The sequence below is a fragment of the Oncorhynchus kisutch genome, linkage group LG14 (genome assembly GCF_002021735.2).
Source record: "Oncorhynchus kisutch isolate 150728-3 linkage group LG14, Okis_V2, whole genome shotgun sequence".
In the NCBI taxonomy this organism is placed as follows: domain Eukaryota; kingdom Metazoa; phylum Chordata; class Actinopteri; order Salmoniformes; family Salmonidae; genus Oncorhynchus; species Oncorhynchus kisutch.
The window spans coordinates 51,893,915-51,912,890 of record NC_034187.2 but is presented as its reverse complement, the minus strand read 5'-3'; the positions used below and the strand labels follow the sequence as shown (position 1 = coordinate 51,912,890).

Here is an 18,976-nt window from a genome sequence, read left to right as displayed (position 1 = left end):
TGCTGATAGCCAGGGGCACACTACAACACTGACATAATTTACAAACGAAGCATTTATGTTTAGTAAGTCCGACAGATCAGAGGCAGTAGGGATGACCAGGGATGTTCTCTTGTGCCTGCTAAGCATTCAAAATGTAACGAGAACTTTTGGGGGTCAAGGAAAATGTATGAGGTAAAAATGACATGATTTTCTTTACGAATGTAGTGGAGTAAAAGTAAAAGAAGTACAGATTTTAAAAAAACGATTTAAGTAGTACTTTAATGTATTTTAACTAAATTACTTTACACCACTAACCATAGCTGGTGATTTACGGCCTCTGGCCAAAATTGACAGAGTGGGTACCACTTAAACTCCGCTCAGAGTTGAACAGGTTGAACTTCTGGTCTAAAAAACATGTTAAAAACCGCTACAAAACACTCCAAGCCAACTCACAATACATCAATCAACAATAGGTTTGGAGTGTTTTGGAGCGTTTTCGAACATGTTTTAGACACATTTTCATAATGCATTGTAATCAATGGAAATGTGACAACCATTTTTTTCTGTAATGAAACAAAATATTTAAAAACTGTTTGGGTGATCAGCTACAAGCACAGAAAGATTGAACATGTAAACATCGGTGAACTTCTCCTTTAATTATATGGTCATGCATGAGAGATGATCAAGAGGGATATAAACCATAAAATATTGAATTGCATTATAGTGAGAATGAAAAACACACACTTGATTTTGTTTTAGTGTTCATAAATAGCAGCCAGACAGTGTGACACGATAAACTGTGCGTTCAAAACAACTGGGGATTCTGGAAAAATATGAGGTCAAATCAGTGATCTTCAAGTACGACAGTTGAAGTTCTCGAAAGTGGTCCGAGATCCCCAGTTGGAAATTCGAGTTGGGATGACCGTTCAAAATGATTTTCTCTCGTCTGACCACATTTTTCCGAGTTCCCAGTTGTTTTGAACGCGGCAACAGTAGACTGTTCACTGGATGAACTGCTACAAATACATTACGTAAATGTTTCCACGACATGACAATGTAGGGTACAGGGCGTGATTTAAATCCATGCAAATTGAAAATAATCCAACATTTTAGATCTGATAGGCCAAAATGCGGATTCGGAACTCATTATTTTAATCTGACCCCGCCCTCTTTGCGTGCCCTCCGCCCCCCTCTGCACTACGGTCTGTAGTAGCCGTTGACGGCTCTTGTAGTGACGGATCAAGTTCTCCTGTAATATTTTTATTTTGTTTTGTGGAAAAAGAAAAAGGAGTACAAGTAAGCCGCTTTACACACGTCAATCTACAGTAACCCCTCTCTGGTTTTATAATATAAATACATTTGTAGTTTCAGCTAGCAAGCTAGGGTAAACGTTACTTTATAGCACCAGCGTGAGCAATAAGCTAGTGTAGTGAGCTAACGTGATTACATTATTCTGCCGTACAACCTCGAGACAAGTCGGGACAAGACCAGGTTAGTAGCTACATATTGTATTTCCTGATGTAAAAAAAAAAGCTAGTTATATTATAGTGGATATGTAACGATGGCAACCGCAATAGATGTGTGCTAATGAGGTAACCTTAGTTAGCTAGCTAATGTTAGCGTCGGCTAACAGTCACTCGCTAGCGAGAATAGTGTTGTTTAACAATCTGCTCAATTGCTGTCTGGTTTGGTTCGGTTCTTAACAGGACGAGTTGTAGGAATATATATTGGAGATGGCTAGGTTACTATTTTCGATTCGATAGTTATACAATAATCTGGTTACACAACAGCCAATTGTGTTTTCACAACGTGGGTGAATGTTCAATGTTCGTATCGTCAACGCAAGTAACGTTAGCTAACTAGCTAGATTCATTGCTCACCGGTTTGTTCTAAAGATGGGCCTACCCGCACCGCCATTTTGTTTTGTTATCTTAATAAAATAATTTGCCAAATCGCCTAGTCCCTAGTATTTGGGCTTTATATGATCCTTATTATCTCATTAAATGTGAGTTATGATTGACGTATCCACTGTGATTCCACGAGGAATGCAGCTAAATTCATTTGACCAACTGGATATGCATTACGAAACATCGCACCCCCCCCCCCCCCCAACTTGAATATGGAGGCCGCATTAACTACCTGGCTAGCTGTTCACTGAGCTAACGTTGGCTACAGTGAATTATATGTGCTAACAACCGTTTTTGTTTAAGCGTATTCTTGGGATGTGTGTTTGTTTGACCATTGCCGTTGAGGTTACTGTGTTAGCGGTTATGATGCTGATGATGACAGGCTGTAGCTGGTCCTGAACTCCGTTCTGTGTTAAAGGCCCTTTCCTGGTGTATTGTAAACGATGGCTTCCATAGCTGCCCTGTTAATCCCCTCACAACATGCAATTTGCCGGCCATCCCACGACCTAATTTTCTAATCTCATTGGGCTATTGAGGCACACGAGGTTCATTGCTATTTGGTAGTTTTTGAGACAATAGTATGACTTTCAAGTATATTTAAATCATTAAGGCAATCTTCACTAAATACAATCGTGCATTGAAAACATTCTTGATTCATCATCTGGCATAGTTATTGATGGGTGCCTTCCTGTCTTTATTGTTGCAGTCTTTAAATGTGTCAAGTTATCTTGTAAATTGCTCTTGTGGTTTGCAGTGCACTATTGAATACCCATCTAACATGACACTGTTTATGCTGTGTACTTGCCATGGACCATAACTGTGTCAAGGCTTGTCACTGCTCCTTCTCTCTTGATATAACTACATGAAATCACAGTATAGTGATGCTGCCCATTTTCTGGCAAGATTGTCAGAGCTCAACATTTCAGTTACAGCATAAACAGTTACTGTTTATTTCAATCTTGCAAGAAAATGTTACTGAAATGTTGAGCTCTGACAATCTTGCCAGAAAATGGGCAGGATCACTATATATATTATGTGTGTATATATATATATATATATTATATATCTCACACACACAAAAGTTTGGATACACCTACTCATTCCAGGGGTTTGAAATGTTATTTTACTAGAATACTAGTGAAGACATCAACTATGAAATAACACATAACTATCCTGGCATTGCAAATACCATGCTCTACCACCTGAGCTACAGAGGACCTCCGATAAGCATATATTAATTTGATATTCCTCAACTCATTGTGCATCTTCCAATTTATCTCCATCTTGTTAAATGACATTGAGGGCAACATTTACCTCTAACAAGATGGCACTGCCTACAAGACTGAGATTGTTTTTGTAATGTTTGACAGGGTTTGTACTGAACTAAAATATAATCAATCGCAACATGTAAGGTGTTGGTCCCATGTTTTAATGAGGTAAAATAAATTAACCCTGAAATATTACGAAGTTATCACGAAGTTGTTTACATCCATGTTAGTGAGTATTTCTCCTTTGCCAAGATATTTCATCCACCTGACAGGTGTGGCATACCAAGAAACTGATTAAACGGTATGATCTTAACCCAGGGACACCTTGTGCTGGGGACAATAAAAGGCCTCTCAAAAATGTGCAGTTTTGTGACACAACACAATGCCACAGATGTCTCAAGTTTTGAGGGAGCATGCAATTGGCATGCTGACTGCAGGAATGCCCACCAGAGCTGTTGCCAGATAATTTGTTAATTTCTCTACCATAAATTGCCTCAACATCATTTTAGATAATTTTGTATTATGTCCAACCAGCCTCACAACTGCAGACAACGTTTATTCACGCCAGCCCTAGACCTCCACATCTGTCTAGTTCACCTGCGGGATCATCTGAGAAGTGGGTGGGGGGGTGCTGAGGAATATTTCTGTCTGTAATAAAGCCATTTTGTGTGGGGAAAAAATATTCTGATAGGCTGGGCCTGGCTCCCCAGTGGGTGGGACTATGCCCTCCCTTGCCCACCCATGGCTGCTCCTCATGAAAAATCTGTAGATTAGGGCCTAATTTATTTATTTCAATTGACTGATGAACTCAGTAAAATCTTTGGAAGTTTTGAGTGTTGCGTGTATATATTTTTGTTCAGTAAACATACTCTTTAGCTGTCACCAAATCTTTGAATTGGACAATTGTCAACCCAGTGGATTGTATTGGTGAGCAGTAAAATTGGCTCAACCCTGGTGTTGCCATGGAGGCAACCCCTCTCAAACCTAGTAGAAATGAACATCATTTATAATGTGTCACCATGGCAACTGTGCCATGGATTGCATTATTCTCTCGGTACAGTATTTCCTGTGTTGATGTGTTTATGGCAATGTACTAGCTCTGCTCACACACACAGGTCTCTGTAATGCTACTGACCGGTCCTGAGCAAGGTCTTCTCCCTCTCTGTCCACACTACAAACTTTGTCACGCACACACTGCAAACCAAAGACTGGATATCTGGACGTGTTTTGTTTAGATACCTGTGTGAACTCAACACCACATTTACCTCCGCGTTCTAGTGCTGCATCAAATGTCTCCATTTCTTTCTCTCTCTCCCAGTCTCAGGGCTCACCATACTCAATGAGCGGACAGCGCAATGTCAGAGCGCTCTGGGCAAACTGCAAAGGGGAAGGATGGCAAATCCAAGTATGCGTCTCTCAACCTGTTTGATACCTACAAAGGAAAGAGCCTTGAAGCACAAAAGCCTGTTGGTGAGTATTCTTGTTTCCATTGTCCAAGTTTTCTGTGTGTGGATAGTGCAAAACCTCCCTTTTTTTAAAGTCGAACAATGTCAGGTGTTGATGGGAGGTGTCCCGATCGGACCGTCGTGTTCTGATCATAGTTTGATTGTTCTTGTTGATATATAATAAACGGGTCATATTATGCACTAATTTTATCAACATAAGATCTATGGGCCGACTTGGTTGTGCATGCACACCTAGTCCACTTGATTTAGCACGTTGCATCAAATACATCCTTCACAAGAACTGGAGTTATTGTGTCCCCATTACATATGAATGGCGACATTATTTTTTCCCCCTTTTGATCACTTAAACTCGGTTATTGGTTTAAAAGAAAACCGATTCTTGAGACGTGTGGCATTGTGTTGTGTGACAACTGCACATTTAAGAGTGGCATTTTATTGCCCCCAGCACACCCGTGTAATGATCATGCTGTTTAACCCTAAGGTCGATGTCCACGCCCCCTCTGAAATCAAACTTTCCTCCACATCCGCCTATGAAAAATTGTATGGCAGTGTATATGGAGACAGTTTAGTGCCAAAAAATAAGGGGTTAAATACATCAACAACAAAAAAAGTTTCCTGATCTCTCATATGTCAGACACTTCAAAACAAACTTCCTTTTGATTTGTTTTGGGACTTTTGTGATCTGTTGTTCCATGTAGTGAATCTGTTGTTCACTTGATTTGTGTGGGCTAATAGCAGGTGGGCCCCCAAAAATTTTTTTGTTCAAATAATTGTTATATATATTTTTTTATACTTCAACGGGTCTTAAAATTCTAAATCAAATAGCAAAAGGATCCTTGGTATGACCTTGAAACAATTCCATATACAGTGCATTCAGACCCCATTACTTTTTTCACATTTTGTTACGTTCCAGCCTTATTCTAAAATGGATTAGATAGTTTCCCCCCCCCCCCCTCATCAATCTACACACAATACCCTATAATGCGAAAGCAAAAACAGTTTCAGATTTCTTTTGCAACTAAAAAAATAAATAAAATAGCTTAAACATCACATTTACGTAATTATTCATACCCATTACCCAGTACTTTGTTGAAGTACCTTTAGCAGTGATTATAGCCTCAAGACTTCTTGGGCATGATGCTACAAGCCAGGTTGGGTGCAGATCATTGGTGCACAGCTATTTTCAGGTCTCTCTGATTGGGTTCAAGTCCGGGTTCTGGCTGGGCCACACAATGCCATTCAGAGACTTGTCACAAAGCCATCTCTTGGCTGTGTGCTTAGGGTCGTTGTCCTGTTGGAAGGTGAACCTTCGCCCCCAGTCTAAGAACCTGCTCTCAGGACTTCATTAAGGATCTCTCTGTACTTTGCTCCATTCATCTTTCTCTCAACCCTGACTACTCTCCCAGTCCCTGCCGGTGAAAAACATCCCCACAGCATGATGCAGCCACCACCATACTTCACCGTAGGGATGGTGCCATGTTTCCTCCAGACAGGATGCTTGGCATTCAGGCCAAAGAGTTCAATCTTGGTTTCATCAGACAATAGAATCTTGTTTCTCATGGTCCGTTAGTCCTTTAGGTGCCTTTTTGGTCAACTCCAAGCCGGGTGTTATGTGCCTCTTACTGACGAGTGGCTCCATCTGGCCATTCTACTATAAAGGCCTGATTGGTGGAGTGCTGCAGAGATGAGCGAACCTTCCAGAAGGACAACTATCTCCACAGAGGAACTCTGGCGCTCTGTCAGAGTGACCATTGGGTTTTTGGTCACCTCCCTGACCAAGGCCCTTGTCCCCCGATTGCTCAGTTTGGCCAGGCAGCCAGCTTGAGGAAGATTCTTGGTGGTTCAAAACGTCTTCCTTTTAAGAATGATGGAGGCCATTGTGTTCTTAGGACCTTCAATGCTGCAAAACATTTTTGGTACCATTCCCCAGATCTGTGCCCCAACAAAATCCTTTATCGGAGCTCTACGGACAATTCCTTAGACTTCATGGCTTGGTTTTTGCTCTGACATGCACTGTCAGCTATGGGAACTTATATAGACAGGTGTGTGCCTTTCCAAATCATGTACAATCAATTGAATTTACCTCAGGTAAACTCCAATGAAGTTGTAGAAACGTCTCAAGGATGATCAATGGAAACGTGATGCACATGAGCTCAATTTTCGAGTCTCTTAGAAAAGGTCTAAATACTTATGTAAGGTATTTCTGTTCAAAATTTTGTTAATTCAATAATTAAAAAACTAAAAGCCAGTTTTTGCTTCCGTCATTACAAGGTATTATGTGTAGATTGAGGAAAATGTTGTATTTAGTCAATTTTATAATAAGGCTGTAATGTAACAAAATGTTGAAAAAGTCAAGGGGTTTGAATACTTATCGAATGCACTGTCGTTTCTTAGAACCTGTCTCCCGGCTTAGACGGGGCTTAGACTCTTATGGGTTAATCAGCTTCATGATATGCCACACCTGTCAGGTGGATGGATTATCTGGCAAAGGAGAAATGCTCACGAACAAGGATAAACACATTTTTACACCAAATTTGAGAGAGAGAGCTTTTTGTGCTAATGAAAACGTAGGGGATTTTTTCCCCTTCAGCTCATGAAACATGGGACCAACCCTTTACATGTTGCGTTAATATTTTTGTTCAGTGTATGAGAAAATAAACCGTTCTATGCAGAGTTCTGTTATCTTCTTATGGCTTGAATCCCGCTAACGGGATCGATATGACAACAGCCAGTGAAAGTGCAGGGCGCCAAATTCAAACAACAGAAATCTCAGAATTAAAATTCCTTTAACATACAAGTATTTTACACCATTTTAAAGATAAACTTGTTGTTAATCTCACCACAGTGTCCGATTTCAAAAAGGCTTTAGAGCGAAAGCACACCAAACAATTATGTTAGGTCACCGCCTAGTCAACGAAAATATAGCCTTTTTTCCAGCCAAAGAGAGGGGTCACAAAAAGCAGAAATAGAGAAAATTAATCACTAACCTTTGATGATCTTCATCAGATGACACTCATAGGACTTCATGTTACACAATACATGTATGTTTTGTTCGATGAAGTTCATATTTATATCCAAAAATCTCAGTTTACATCGGCGCGTTATGGTCAGTAGTTCCAAAACATCCTGTGATTTTGCAGAGAGCCACATCAATTTACAGAAATACTCATAATAAACATAAACAATAAACAAAGATAAATCTATTATACATGGAATTATAGATACACTTCTCCTTAATGCAACCACTGTGTCCGATTTTTTAAAAACTTCACGGAAAAGCACACCCTGCAATATTCTGAGTATAGCGCTCAGACAACAAAACAAGCCAAACCGATACCCACCATGTTGTGTAGTCAACAGAAGTCAGAAATAGCATTATAAATATTCACTTACCTTTAATGATCTTCATCAGAATGCACTCCTAGGAATCCCAGTTCCATAATAAATGATAAAGTCCATCATTTATGTCCAAATACCTCCTTTTGTTAGCGTGTTTGGTAAACGAATCCAAACTCGAGGCGTGTGCAAGTCCAGGCGAAAGTTCAGACAAAAAGTTATTACAGTTTGTAGAAACATGTCAAATGATGTATAGAATCAATCTTTAGGATGTTTTTAACATAAATCTTCAATAATGTTCCAACCGGAGAATTCCTTTGTCTTTAGAATTGCAATGGAACGCAGGTCGCTCTCACGTGAGCGAGCGTGATCAGCTCATACCACTCTGGTAGAGCCCTTACTCAAACAACTCTTATCCCCCCCCCCCCCCCCCCCCCTTCACAGTAGAAGCCTCAAACAAGGTTCTAAAGACTGTTGCTATCTAGTGGAAGCCTTAGGAAGTGCAATATGACCCCATAGACACTGTGTATTCGATAGGCACTGACTTGGAAAAACTACAAACCTCAGATTTCCCACTTCCTGGTTGGATTTATCTCTGGTTTTTGCCTGCCGTATGAGTTCTGTTATACTCGCATACATCGTTCAAACAGTTTTAGAAACTTCAGGGTGATTTCTATCCAAATCTACTAATAATATGCATATATTAGCAACTGGGCCTGAGTAGCAGGCAGTTTACTCTGTGCACCTTATTCATCCAAGCTACTCAATACTGCCCCCAGCCATAAGAAGTTATCTAGTGAACAGTGTTCAGTTCAATTCAATATATTTTGTATTGAGTAAAAGTGTGAATATCAGTGACCATTTCTTTGTGTAGCACATGCTCATAATGTTTAGAACATGGGAACAAGCATAAGGGTATGCTATGCCACTGAATTTTTCCCTTTTGGTATCGCAATGCTACTCGGTATCGTGATACTTGGCCTGGTATTGGATCTTCAGTAAAATGTTGATATTGTGACAACACTGTGTTGTGCTATTTTTGCCAAACCAAATGAGACACTTCGCCTATAGCTGTGTCCTCAGCTGGAATCTACTGCCTTTTGCACTGAAACATACCAAGCATTTAGGGTGTCATACATGACTCTTACTGTCAATGAAAGAGAGATCTCCAATACATTGGAGACTGCTGTCCCCAGTCTACCTGGCCATGCTGCTGCTCCAGTTTCAACTTCCACCTGACTGTGCTGCTGCTCTAGTTTCAACTGTTCTGCCTTATTATTATTCGACCATGCTGGCCATTTATGAACATTGAACATCTTGACCATGTTCTGTTATAATCTCCACCCGGCACAGCCAGAAGAGGACTGGCCACCCCACATAGCCTGGTTCCTCTCTAGGTTTCTTCCTAGGTATTGGCCTTTCTAGGGAGTTTTTCCTAGCCACCGTGCTTCTCCACCTGCATTGCTTGCTGTTTGGGGTTTTAGGCTGGGTTTCTGTACAGCACTTTGAGATATCAGCTGATGTACGAAGGGCTATATAAATAAATTTGATTTGATTTGAATACATGGTGACAAGCCATATTAGCTGTCATCTAGGCCCCTGTATAAAGAATATCGATGGAATTGTTTTGGCTTGGTGCAGTCGATTGCGCTGATTGCAAAAAAACTGTCTCTAGAATGATTTCAGCATTCGATTAGATTATGGAGAACTGGGAAGGGATTGACAAGCCTTGTATGAACTGTGGTCGCTGGGCGCAGGCCCCATGGTCTGGTGGTCTAGGCATATGCAAACTCAATTATAATGTAAAAAATGTTTTGTTACATTCCCCGGTGCAGTGAAAGGTGGTGTTTTACATGATCAGCCATAGTAGTATGGCATCCCTGGATAAAATTAGGGTTTTGCGTGCCTTGCTCAAGAGCTAGCGAGCTTTTGGTTACTGGCCCACCGCTCTAACTACAACGCTACCTGTCACCTTACCAGGGCACTTAGAGCTGCCCCGGTCAACTATCAGGGCAGAAAGTTGACGAACTGACTTGTTGGAAAGGTTGCGTCATATGACGGTGCCACTTTGAAAGTCACTGAGCTCTTCAGCAAGGCCATTTTACTGGCATTGTTTGTCTATGGAGATTGCATAGTTGTGAAAGATTTTATACACCGGTCAGCAATGGGTGTGGCTGAAATAGCCGAATCCACTAATTTGAAGGGGTCTCAACATACTTTTTTGTATATACAGAGCATTCGAAACATATTTATATCCCTTTCCCCTTTTCACATTTTGTTACGTTACAACCTTATTCTAAAATGGAGTAAAAAAAACAACTCTTCAATCTACACACTACCTGATAATGATAAAGCGATAATAGGGTTTTAGACATTTTTCAAATGTATTTAAAATAAGAAAACAAATACCTTATTTACATAAGAATTCAGACCTTTTGCTATGAGACTCAATTGAGCTCAGGTGCATCCTGTTTCCATTGATCATCCTTGAGATGTTTCTACAACTTGATTGGAGTCCACCTGTGGTAAATTAAATTAATTTGACATGATTTGGAAAGGCACACACTTGTCTATATAAGGTCCCACTGTTGACAGTGCTTGTTAGAGCAAAAACCAGGCCATGGGGTCGAGGGAATTGTCCTTAGAGTTCTGAGACAGGATTGTGTCAAGGCACAGATCTAGGGAAGGGTACCAAAAAATGTCTGAAGGGTTGAAGGTCCCCAAGAACACAGTGGCATCCATCATTCTTAAATGGAAGAAGTTTGGAACCACCAAAGCTGTGTTCGAATACCCATACAAACATACTGTTTACTCCATACTTAATGAGTATATACTTGTACTATTATTTCATTTTAGTATACTGTAAACTAACAGTATCCTTTCAGTTGTTATTTTTACCTGAAATGCAAAAGGTCCTCTACTCCGACAATTGATCCACACACAAAACGGTCAACTGAATTGTTTCTAGTCATCTCTCTTCCTTCCAGGCTTTTTCTTCTTGACTTTATAATGCGATTGGCAACTTTCATAAATTAGGTGCATTACCGCCACTGACCTCGTTCGTCTTTCAGTCACCCACGTGGGTACCTGCTTCTATAAACAAATAAGGAGATGCAGAGAGGCAGGAATTGCAGCGCAATCTGCCTCAGAAATATAACTGACTTTTATTTTAGCCCTTGGCAACGCAGGCGCTCGCGAGCTGTGTTGGTGCAATAATTAAATAACATAGATTTCTACATTTATTTTGCAACACACGGCGAGCGGTGTAGTCGCTCTGTCAGACCATGAGAACCAAGATTCTCTGGTTTGATGAAACCCGAGTTTGAACTCTTTGGCCTGAATGCCAAGCATCACATCTGGAGGGAACCTGGCACCAACCCTACGGTGAAGCATGGTGGTGGCAGCGTCATTCTGTGGGAATGTTTTCCAGGGACTGGGAGACTAGTCAGGATCGAGGGAAAGATAAACGGAGCAAAGTACCCAGAGATCCTTGATGAAAACCTTCTCCAGGGTGCTCAGGACCTCAGACTGGGCAATGGTTCAGCTTCCAACAGGACAACGACCCTAAGTACACAGCCAAGACAACGCAGGAGTGGCTTTGGGACAAGTCTCTGAATGTCCTTGAGTGGCCCAGCCAGAGCCCGGACTTGAACACTATCAAACATGTCTGGAGAGAGCTGAAAATAGCTCTGCAGGGTAGGTCCCGATCCAACCTGACAGATCTTGAAAACTCCCCAAAAACAGATGTGCCAAGCTTGTAGCGTCATACCCAAGAAGACTCGAGGCTATTAACACCGCCAAAGATGATTCAACCCAGAAATGGGTAAAGGGTCTGACTACTTATTTAAATGTGATTTTTCCGTATTTAAAAAATAAATACATTTGCTAATTGATATTCCGTAGACTCACTTTTTACAGAAGGTGCCCGTGTAAAATGGCTGCAGCCTTTCCATCATTGCTTGAGCACAATTTCTTTCTACTGGCCTCTTCTATACAGTTGAAGGCAACTGCTACATTTTACGGATGGGCACGATTATTCGAAATATCCAAACATACGTTTGTGTATACTCTCCCAAGTAATAGAACACTATTATTTATGTGACATTGCTATATAGTCTACAAGGATGCACCATTACATTTGACATTTTCAATACAACTGTTTTATGACAGGTTTTGTGAATGCGCCCTATTAAAGACACACTGGTAGCCTACATGTGTAGCTTATTGTCAACGTCGGTCAATCAAAGCAGCGCTACAGTCAGAGGCTCCATGTGTAGCAAGTGAAATGGGACATTTTTTTAATCAATGCAATATGTAATTAAAGTTACAGAATTACGTTTGCTAAGTGAGGAGTAGGCTAGTGTTTCATATGAATAGAGTTGTTATAGACATTGGATGGGTAGTGCCACAAAATATCCTCAATCAGCCTTGCTACTTTAGCTAGCTAGCTGGCTAACATAGCTAGCTAGCTAGCATCTTTACAGCAGTCTGATGCAATCAAGACAAGCACTACCAGATGGTATGAGAGACAACCTATGGCAGCAACAAGTTTGTCATAAGTCTGTTTACTTTCTCTCTCCCTCCATGCCACAGGTATAGACGATCACACTCGCCAGCCCCTGCTCCTCTCTCGCCCCTCCCCCACATTCTGCTGAAATAAGAGGAGCGCAGCTCACCGGCTCTCTCAAGCCAGCGCGAGCAAGTCTCTATTTGAAGTATCTCTCCAAAAAATGTCCCTTTAAAACATGTATTCCGACTATCCAGATATCCAGAAAAAAATATTGTGACATTATTTGAATACCGAAATCATTTCAAATGCCGTCCCTATTAATTATAACCCAGCATATGTCAACTCGTGTTGTAAAGCAGTTCTTACGGCATCTCTAACGAATTCCTACATATTGTGTCGGCGATCACCACTGTCGTTCTCATGTCCCCCTCTCCCCTCCATTTTATTCTTAGTGGTCTCAAGTTACTTTGGTCTTTCTGCTAATGACCTCATCTCCCTCCTCTCTTCCTCCCCCTAATCAGTTCCCCCCCGCCATGGCCTTCAGTCTCTTGGTAAAGTTGCCTCTGCGCGGCGCATGCCACCCCCTGCCAGCCTGCCCAGTCTGAAGGCAGAGAACAAAGGCAACGATCCCAACGTCTCGCTCGTTCCAAAAGACGGCACAGGATGGGCAAGCAAGCAGGAACCAGCAGACCCAAAGAGGTGAGGAGGCCCCCCTGACATGAATATACTAAATCCTTGTCAGTGTTCGCTCTAATCTTCACTATGTTATCTGCAGTAAAAAAAAAAAGAAGAAGAATTGACTAGCACATCTACTGGTGATTTGAATGCGCAGATGCTATCTTATCACAAGAAATAGCAGCAATAATGCTGTGGAACATCACTAATAGGCCCCTACTAGCTCGGTAATTGGCGCAATTGTCTCTGACTGACTGGTGCATCTGACACTTACCACTTCTGGTGTTTCTCTCCTTTTTCTCTCTCTCTCCATCTCTCAGTACCGATGTATTGTCAGCACCGCAGCTGGAGTCGCAGCAGCCTGTGGTTTCACAGACGCCTGCACCGACCCGCCCGAGAACCCCGCCAACTCCAGAGGTACACAACAATTCGATGCCAATGTAAACCGAAACACAAAATGGTTCCATCCTGCCAATGGTGCTTAATGTTGTGCTTTTTTGTGTGTCTCTCAGGTTCCACCTCCGGTTCCGGCCACGGTTTCAGCCCAGGCCGCAGGGGCAAGGTCCTGGGCTCAGGCCAGTGTTACACATGGAGCACAAGGAGATGGTGAGTATCATACTTTACATCTGTCTGTCACTTCCCTCTCCTATGGAACTTTGCAGCAGACTTGACTGCCGCATCAATTGCCTAATTAACTCACGTTTGGAGATTTGACGTTGAGTAACCCCTCCTCTCTCTCGCACTATACAGGTGGAAAGGGATCAAACCAACGGTCGCCATTCTCTCGCGAGGAATTTCCCACCCTGCAGGCGGCTGGCGACCAGGAAAAAGCTGGCAGGGAACAGGGCACTGCAGATCAGTTGTATGGGCCCGGACCAAGCCTCCGCCCCCCGAGTGAGTAACGCTAAATCTCCTCTTTGTATTGTTTATTGTAGACCACACTTACAGTGAAAAAAGGGTTGCCGACAGAACAGAAGAACCAGCGTTCAGAGCAAGAGCTTATTTTAACGACTATGATCGCAAAATTCCGGTAACTGTCCTAAAATTTCCAAATTTTCCAGAAATACCAGTTGTAGGATTGCCAGTTGGAGGATTAACTCCCTGCTTATTCACACCTGATACTGAGAATCCTCCAACTGGGAGGAGAAAAAAAAGGAATTCTGGGAACAGTTTTATTAGTGATACATCGTCATGATGTTTTTGGCCTATACCGATCCAATATTTTGTGTCCCCATTACCAGTAAAGCATAATCAAAACCTATTTCTTTCACTTACTTTCTGTGTTTCGTTGTTCATTTGTTCAGTCTTTTCATTCTCAAACAGGATTTCTCATACTATGGAATGCCGTTTGGGTCTTTGCATGTCAAATAAACTTGTTGACCAATCAGGATCTGAATATGACTGCACGTCACATACTAATTTAACGCGTCCATACCTTTTTTTACGTAGTTATTCCACATAGATTACACTCACTCGTATTTCATATGTCACAACGATTCATCGATACGTATGCTATTATGCTGGTAGAGTTGTCTCACGCACCTACAGTGCAAAATGAATGTCAATACACAATAGGCTGACTGGGGGGGGGGGGTGATTTCACACTGTCACAGTCCCGCGATAAGAGCTACATCACTAATATTTGCATAAACTCTTCACAGTTGTGTTCTATGGGTGTCACCAAGTTGACTGATACCCAATTTCATTGCTTCACATTACAACCTTGTTTAACATTATCTAGTCTAAATATGGCATAATTCCACCAATTGTAACCTTCTGCATCACTTTCGAAGGGGTACTTTTATTTTGGAGGCAAACTGCAAATTCCACTATTGTGCCAAATTCTTATTGTGGCTAGCTTCACAACACAACCCGGTCCGGTCGAGCCTCACTAACCAGATGAAGCTAGCTGGCTGCTTATAACGTTAGCTTTGGGCTACATGTTTAAGTAGCTGGCTAGCTATTTATTTTCATGTACTTAAGTTTAATTTCAATAGGCGAACAACAAGTGGCTACCTAGCTAATATTACTCACAAGGATTCCGAAGTCATTGCTAAGAATAATGAAAATGACTGCAGTTTCTACTGGTCATTGTTTTTAGGCTGGTTGTATTGGTGCTAGCTAGGTACCAGGCTAAAGCTAGCACCCCAGAAGTTGCGGTTGAACAAATAATGCTTTATTACCAATGCGCTACTATAAACACATCGTTCATGGCCGGTGTTTGCAGACTTTTTTGTACAGCTTTGACAGTTCTATTGATAGTAGTGGTGGCGCTTGACTTGCACGTGCGAATTCAGAACACACAACATTCTGTAATAAAACGGTGTCATTTGACGTGTCAAATTAAAAGCTTATTTAACGCGTCAAATGACGTGTATCTTTTTTGACACACAAAGACCCAAACGGTGTTCCATAGTATGGAGTGAAGCTAATAGCAGTGACGCTATTACTGTGTAAGTCCGGTAGGGCAACATCTGAAAAATAGCGCACTTGGTAGTGTGTACCCGTGCTCAACCAGTCGGCGAAAGCCAACATCACCCATAACAGACAACGGTTGATTGTCAAGGGTAATGAATCCCATTATTTTGCCGTTAATGGATTTCGCCTTTGAGTTGTCTCGCTGAAATATTCTTACTCTTTCAAATGACTGCTCGACTTGTTGACTGCTCGATCTACACAGCAGACATTGTGGGCTAGGTTAGGAATGCTGTGTTGCATGTGTAGCGCAAAATTGTACGTTGTGTCATTACGTCACCTACATTATATGGGTATGCACTAGAGATCGACCGATTATGATTTTTTTTTAGCGCCGATACCGATTATTGGAGGACCAAAAACCCGATACCGATTTAATTATTTATTTGTAATCATGAGAATTACAACAATACTGAATGAACACTTATTTTAACTTAATATAATACATCAATAAAATCAATATAGCCTCAAGTAAATAATGAAAAGTGTTCAATTTGGTTTAAATAATGCAAAAACAAAGTGTTGAAGAAGAAAGTAAAAGTGCAATATGTGCCATGTAAGAAAGCTAACGTTTCAGTTCCTTGCTCAGAACATGAGAACATATGAAAGCTGGTGGTTCCTTTTAACATGAGTCTTCAATATTCCCAGTTACGAAATTTTAGGTTGTAGTTATTATAGGAATTATATGACTATTTCCCTCTATACCATTTGTATTTCATTAACCTTTGACTATTGGATGTTCTTATAGGCACTTTAGTATTGCCAGTGTAACCGTATAGCTTCCGTCCCTCTAGTTAACCGCGCTAACTAGCTAGCCATTTCACTTCGGTTTCACGAGCCTCATCTCGGGAGTTGATAGGCTTGAAGTCATAAACAGCGCAATGCTTGACGCACAATGAAGAGCTGCTGTTTGAAAGAATGTTTACGTGCCTGCTTCTGCCTACCACCGCTCAGTCAGATACTTTGATACTTGTATGCTCAGTCAGATTATATGCAACGCAGGACACGCTAGATAATATCTAGTAATATCATCAACCATGTGTAGTTAACTAGTGATTATGATTGATTGTTTTAATTCTAGCTAGCAACGTACCTTGGCTAACTGCATTCGCGTAACAGACAGTCTTCTTGTGGAGTGGAACGAGAGAGAGGCAGGTCGTTATTGCGTTGGACTAGTCAACTGTAAGGTTGCAAGATTGGATCCCCCGAGCTGACAAGGTGAAAATCTGTCCTTCTGCCCCTGAACGAGGCAGTTAACCCACCGTTCCTAGGCCGTCATTGAAAATAAGAGTGTGTTCTTAATTGACTTGCCTAGTTAAATAAAGGTATATAAAAAAAAATGCTGCCCAGAAATACCGATTTCCGATTGTTATGAAAACTTGAAATCGGGCCCTAATTAATCGGTCGACCTCTAGTATGCACATCAGCTTTGACATCGGTTTTGTACATTGCCGTTAAACTAGACATTGGGCTGTTGGCATTTTTTAGCTAATATCGTCCGATTCCGATATGTTCCCCAATATATCGTGCATCCCTAATTTTTATAACTAGGACATTCGCTGTGGCATGATTCTATTGCATGTCTATTATTAATTTCTGAATACAAACGCTGGTATAAGTGGCTCCTATTCCCATCCATTTTATTACCTTTTTTCCTCGTTTTCCCTTTCTCTCCCCAGACATGACGAGCTGGCGGGACGGTGGGGGCCGTGCCCTGGCGCCCACCGGAGAGGGGGTCGCAGAGGGTGGCCCGGGCGGGGTGCTGGTGATGGAGGGGGCTGCCGGTGGTGGCCAGGCAGGCCCCCCTCCTCTCCAGCAGCAGCAAAACCCCCAGTCCCATGGGCTGCCTAGGAATCCCGCCGCTGGCAGCCCTGGCCTGCCCCAGCCCCCCATGGGCCCTGGGTTCCCCCAGTACAGAGGGATTATGCCTCCATTCGTAAGTCTACTCCTGAGCTGTGTTTGAATACTCATACTAGCCATACTATTTGTGACGTAAATTGAGTATATGGAATGCTGATTAGTCATAGTATGGATATAGTTAGTATGTCAAAAGTTCCCGGATGTCATACTACATTCGTATACAAGCAGTGGACACTATTTCCGTGCTTTTAGGGCCCATAATGCAATTCTTCAAAAAATGGGCATGGCCTCATAACGTTTTCAGATTTGAAGAAAATTGCGGAAAATATGCAGCTGTGAGTAAAATGGTCAGCGTGAGGTGGTCTATCATTGTGTCTTGAAGTAGTTAGCAAGTTAGCCAGTTAGCTTGGGTGCTTGACTGCCGTTGTGAGTTAAGAACGCCCGGATCAACCCTACTCCTCGGCCAGAGTGTCCAGTTTGCGTTCTGAACGCTCCGAGAGCGAAACGCTCTAAATTTACAAACAGACAATCTGACAATGCTCTGAATTTGCGAATGCCCAGAGCGCACTCTGGCACTCCAGATTGAATTTATTAGTAACACACCCAAAGTCGTAAAATGTCTAGTTAGTCATTTATTATGCTAACAACCTACTAAGAGGTTGCATAGCAACAGCATCAACTTCCAGTAGAGAAGCAAAGCGCTGGTACGCTCTCAACTGAAAGGATACCGTTTGTTTACAGTATTCTAAAATGAACTAATTGTATGTAGTGTATATACTTATTAAGTATGTAGTATTTAGTTTATATATTATTATTTTTGTTAACCTTTTTAACTAGGATAGTCAGTTAAGAACAAATTCTTATTTTCAATGACCGCCTACACTGGCCAAACCCGGACGGTGCGGTGCCAATTTTCCGCTGCCCTATGCGTCTCACAATCATGACCGGTTGTGATACATCTTGGATTCGAACCAGGGTGTTTGTAGTGACACATCTAGCACTGAGATGCAGTGCCTTAGACTGCTGTGCCACTCCCCCGATTGTATACAGTATGTTAGTATGGGTATTCGAACACAGCTCTGGTATAATCTCTGCATGTGTGCTCACATGGGCTCTATCTATTATAGCTACAGTGCATTCGGAAAGTTTTCAGACCCCTTGACTTTTTACACATTTGTTACATTACAGCCTTATTCTTTTTTTGTTCACACAATACCCTATAATGATAAAGCAGTTTAGAATTTTTTTGTAAATTTAAATTTAAAAAATCAGTTACATAAGTATTCAGACCCTTTGCTTAGTAATTTGTTGACGCACCTTTGTCATTGATTACAGCCTCGAGTCTTCTTGGGTAAGACACTACAAGCTTGGCACACCTGTATATGGGGAGTTTCTCCCATTCTTCTCTGCAGATCCTCTCAAACTTTGTCAGGTTGGATGAGTTGGACAGCTACTTTCAGGGCTCTCCAGAAGTGTTAGCTCGGGTTCAAGCCTGTGCTC

At 41.7% G+C, this 18,976-nt stretch overlaps 1 protein-coding gene across 4 annotated transcripts in view; it reads left to right on the top strand.

Annotated features, from left to right (window-relative positions):
- Positions 1-1,166: 1,166 nt before the first annotated feature.
- The window catches only part of LOC109903726 (protein PRRC2A-like), a 39,453-nt gene continuing 21,643 nt past the window's right edge, over positions 1,167-18,976 (top strand). For 2 of the 4 annotated variants that reach the window (XM_020500617.2, XM_020500613.2), the window contains exons 1-7: positions 1,172-1,470; positions 4,473-4,624; positions 12,988-13,165; positions 13,462-13,558; positions 13,654-13,747; positions 13,892-14,035; positions 17,296-17,552. In XM_020500617.2, the coding sequence (XP_020356206.1) occupies positions 4,510-4,624; positions 12,988-13,165; positions 13,462-13,558; positions 13,654-13,747; positions 13,892-14,035; positions 17,296-17,552 (885 nt within the window). In that variant the 5' untranslated portion in view covers positions 1,172-1,470; positions 4,473-4,509. Of the gene's footprint in view, positions 1,471-4,472; positions 4,625-12,987; positions 13,166-13,461; positions 13,559-13,653; positions 13,748-13,891; positions 14,036-17,295; positions 17,553-18,976 lie in introns of all 4 variants that reach the window. The other 2 variants (XM_020500614.2, XM_031788537.1) reach the window with 2 other exon arrangements.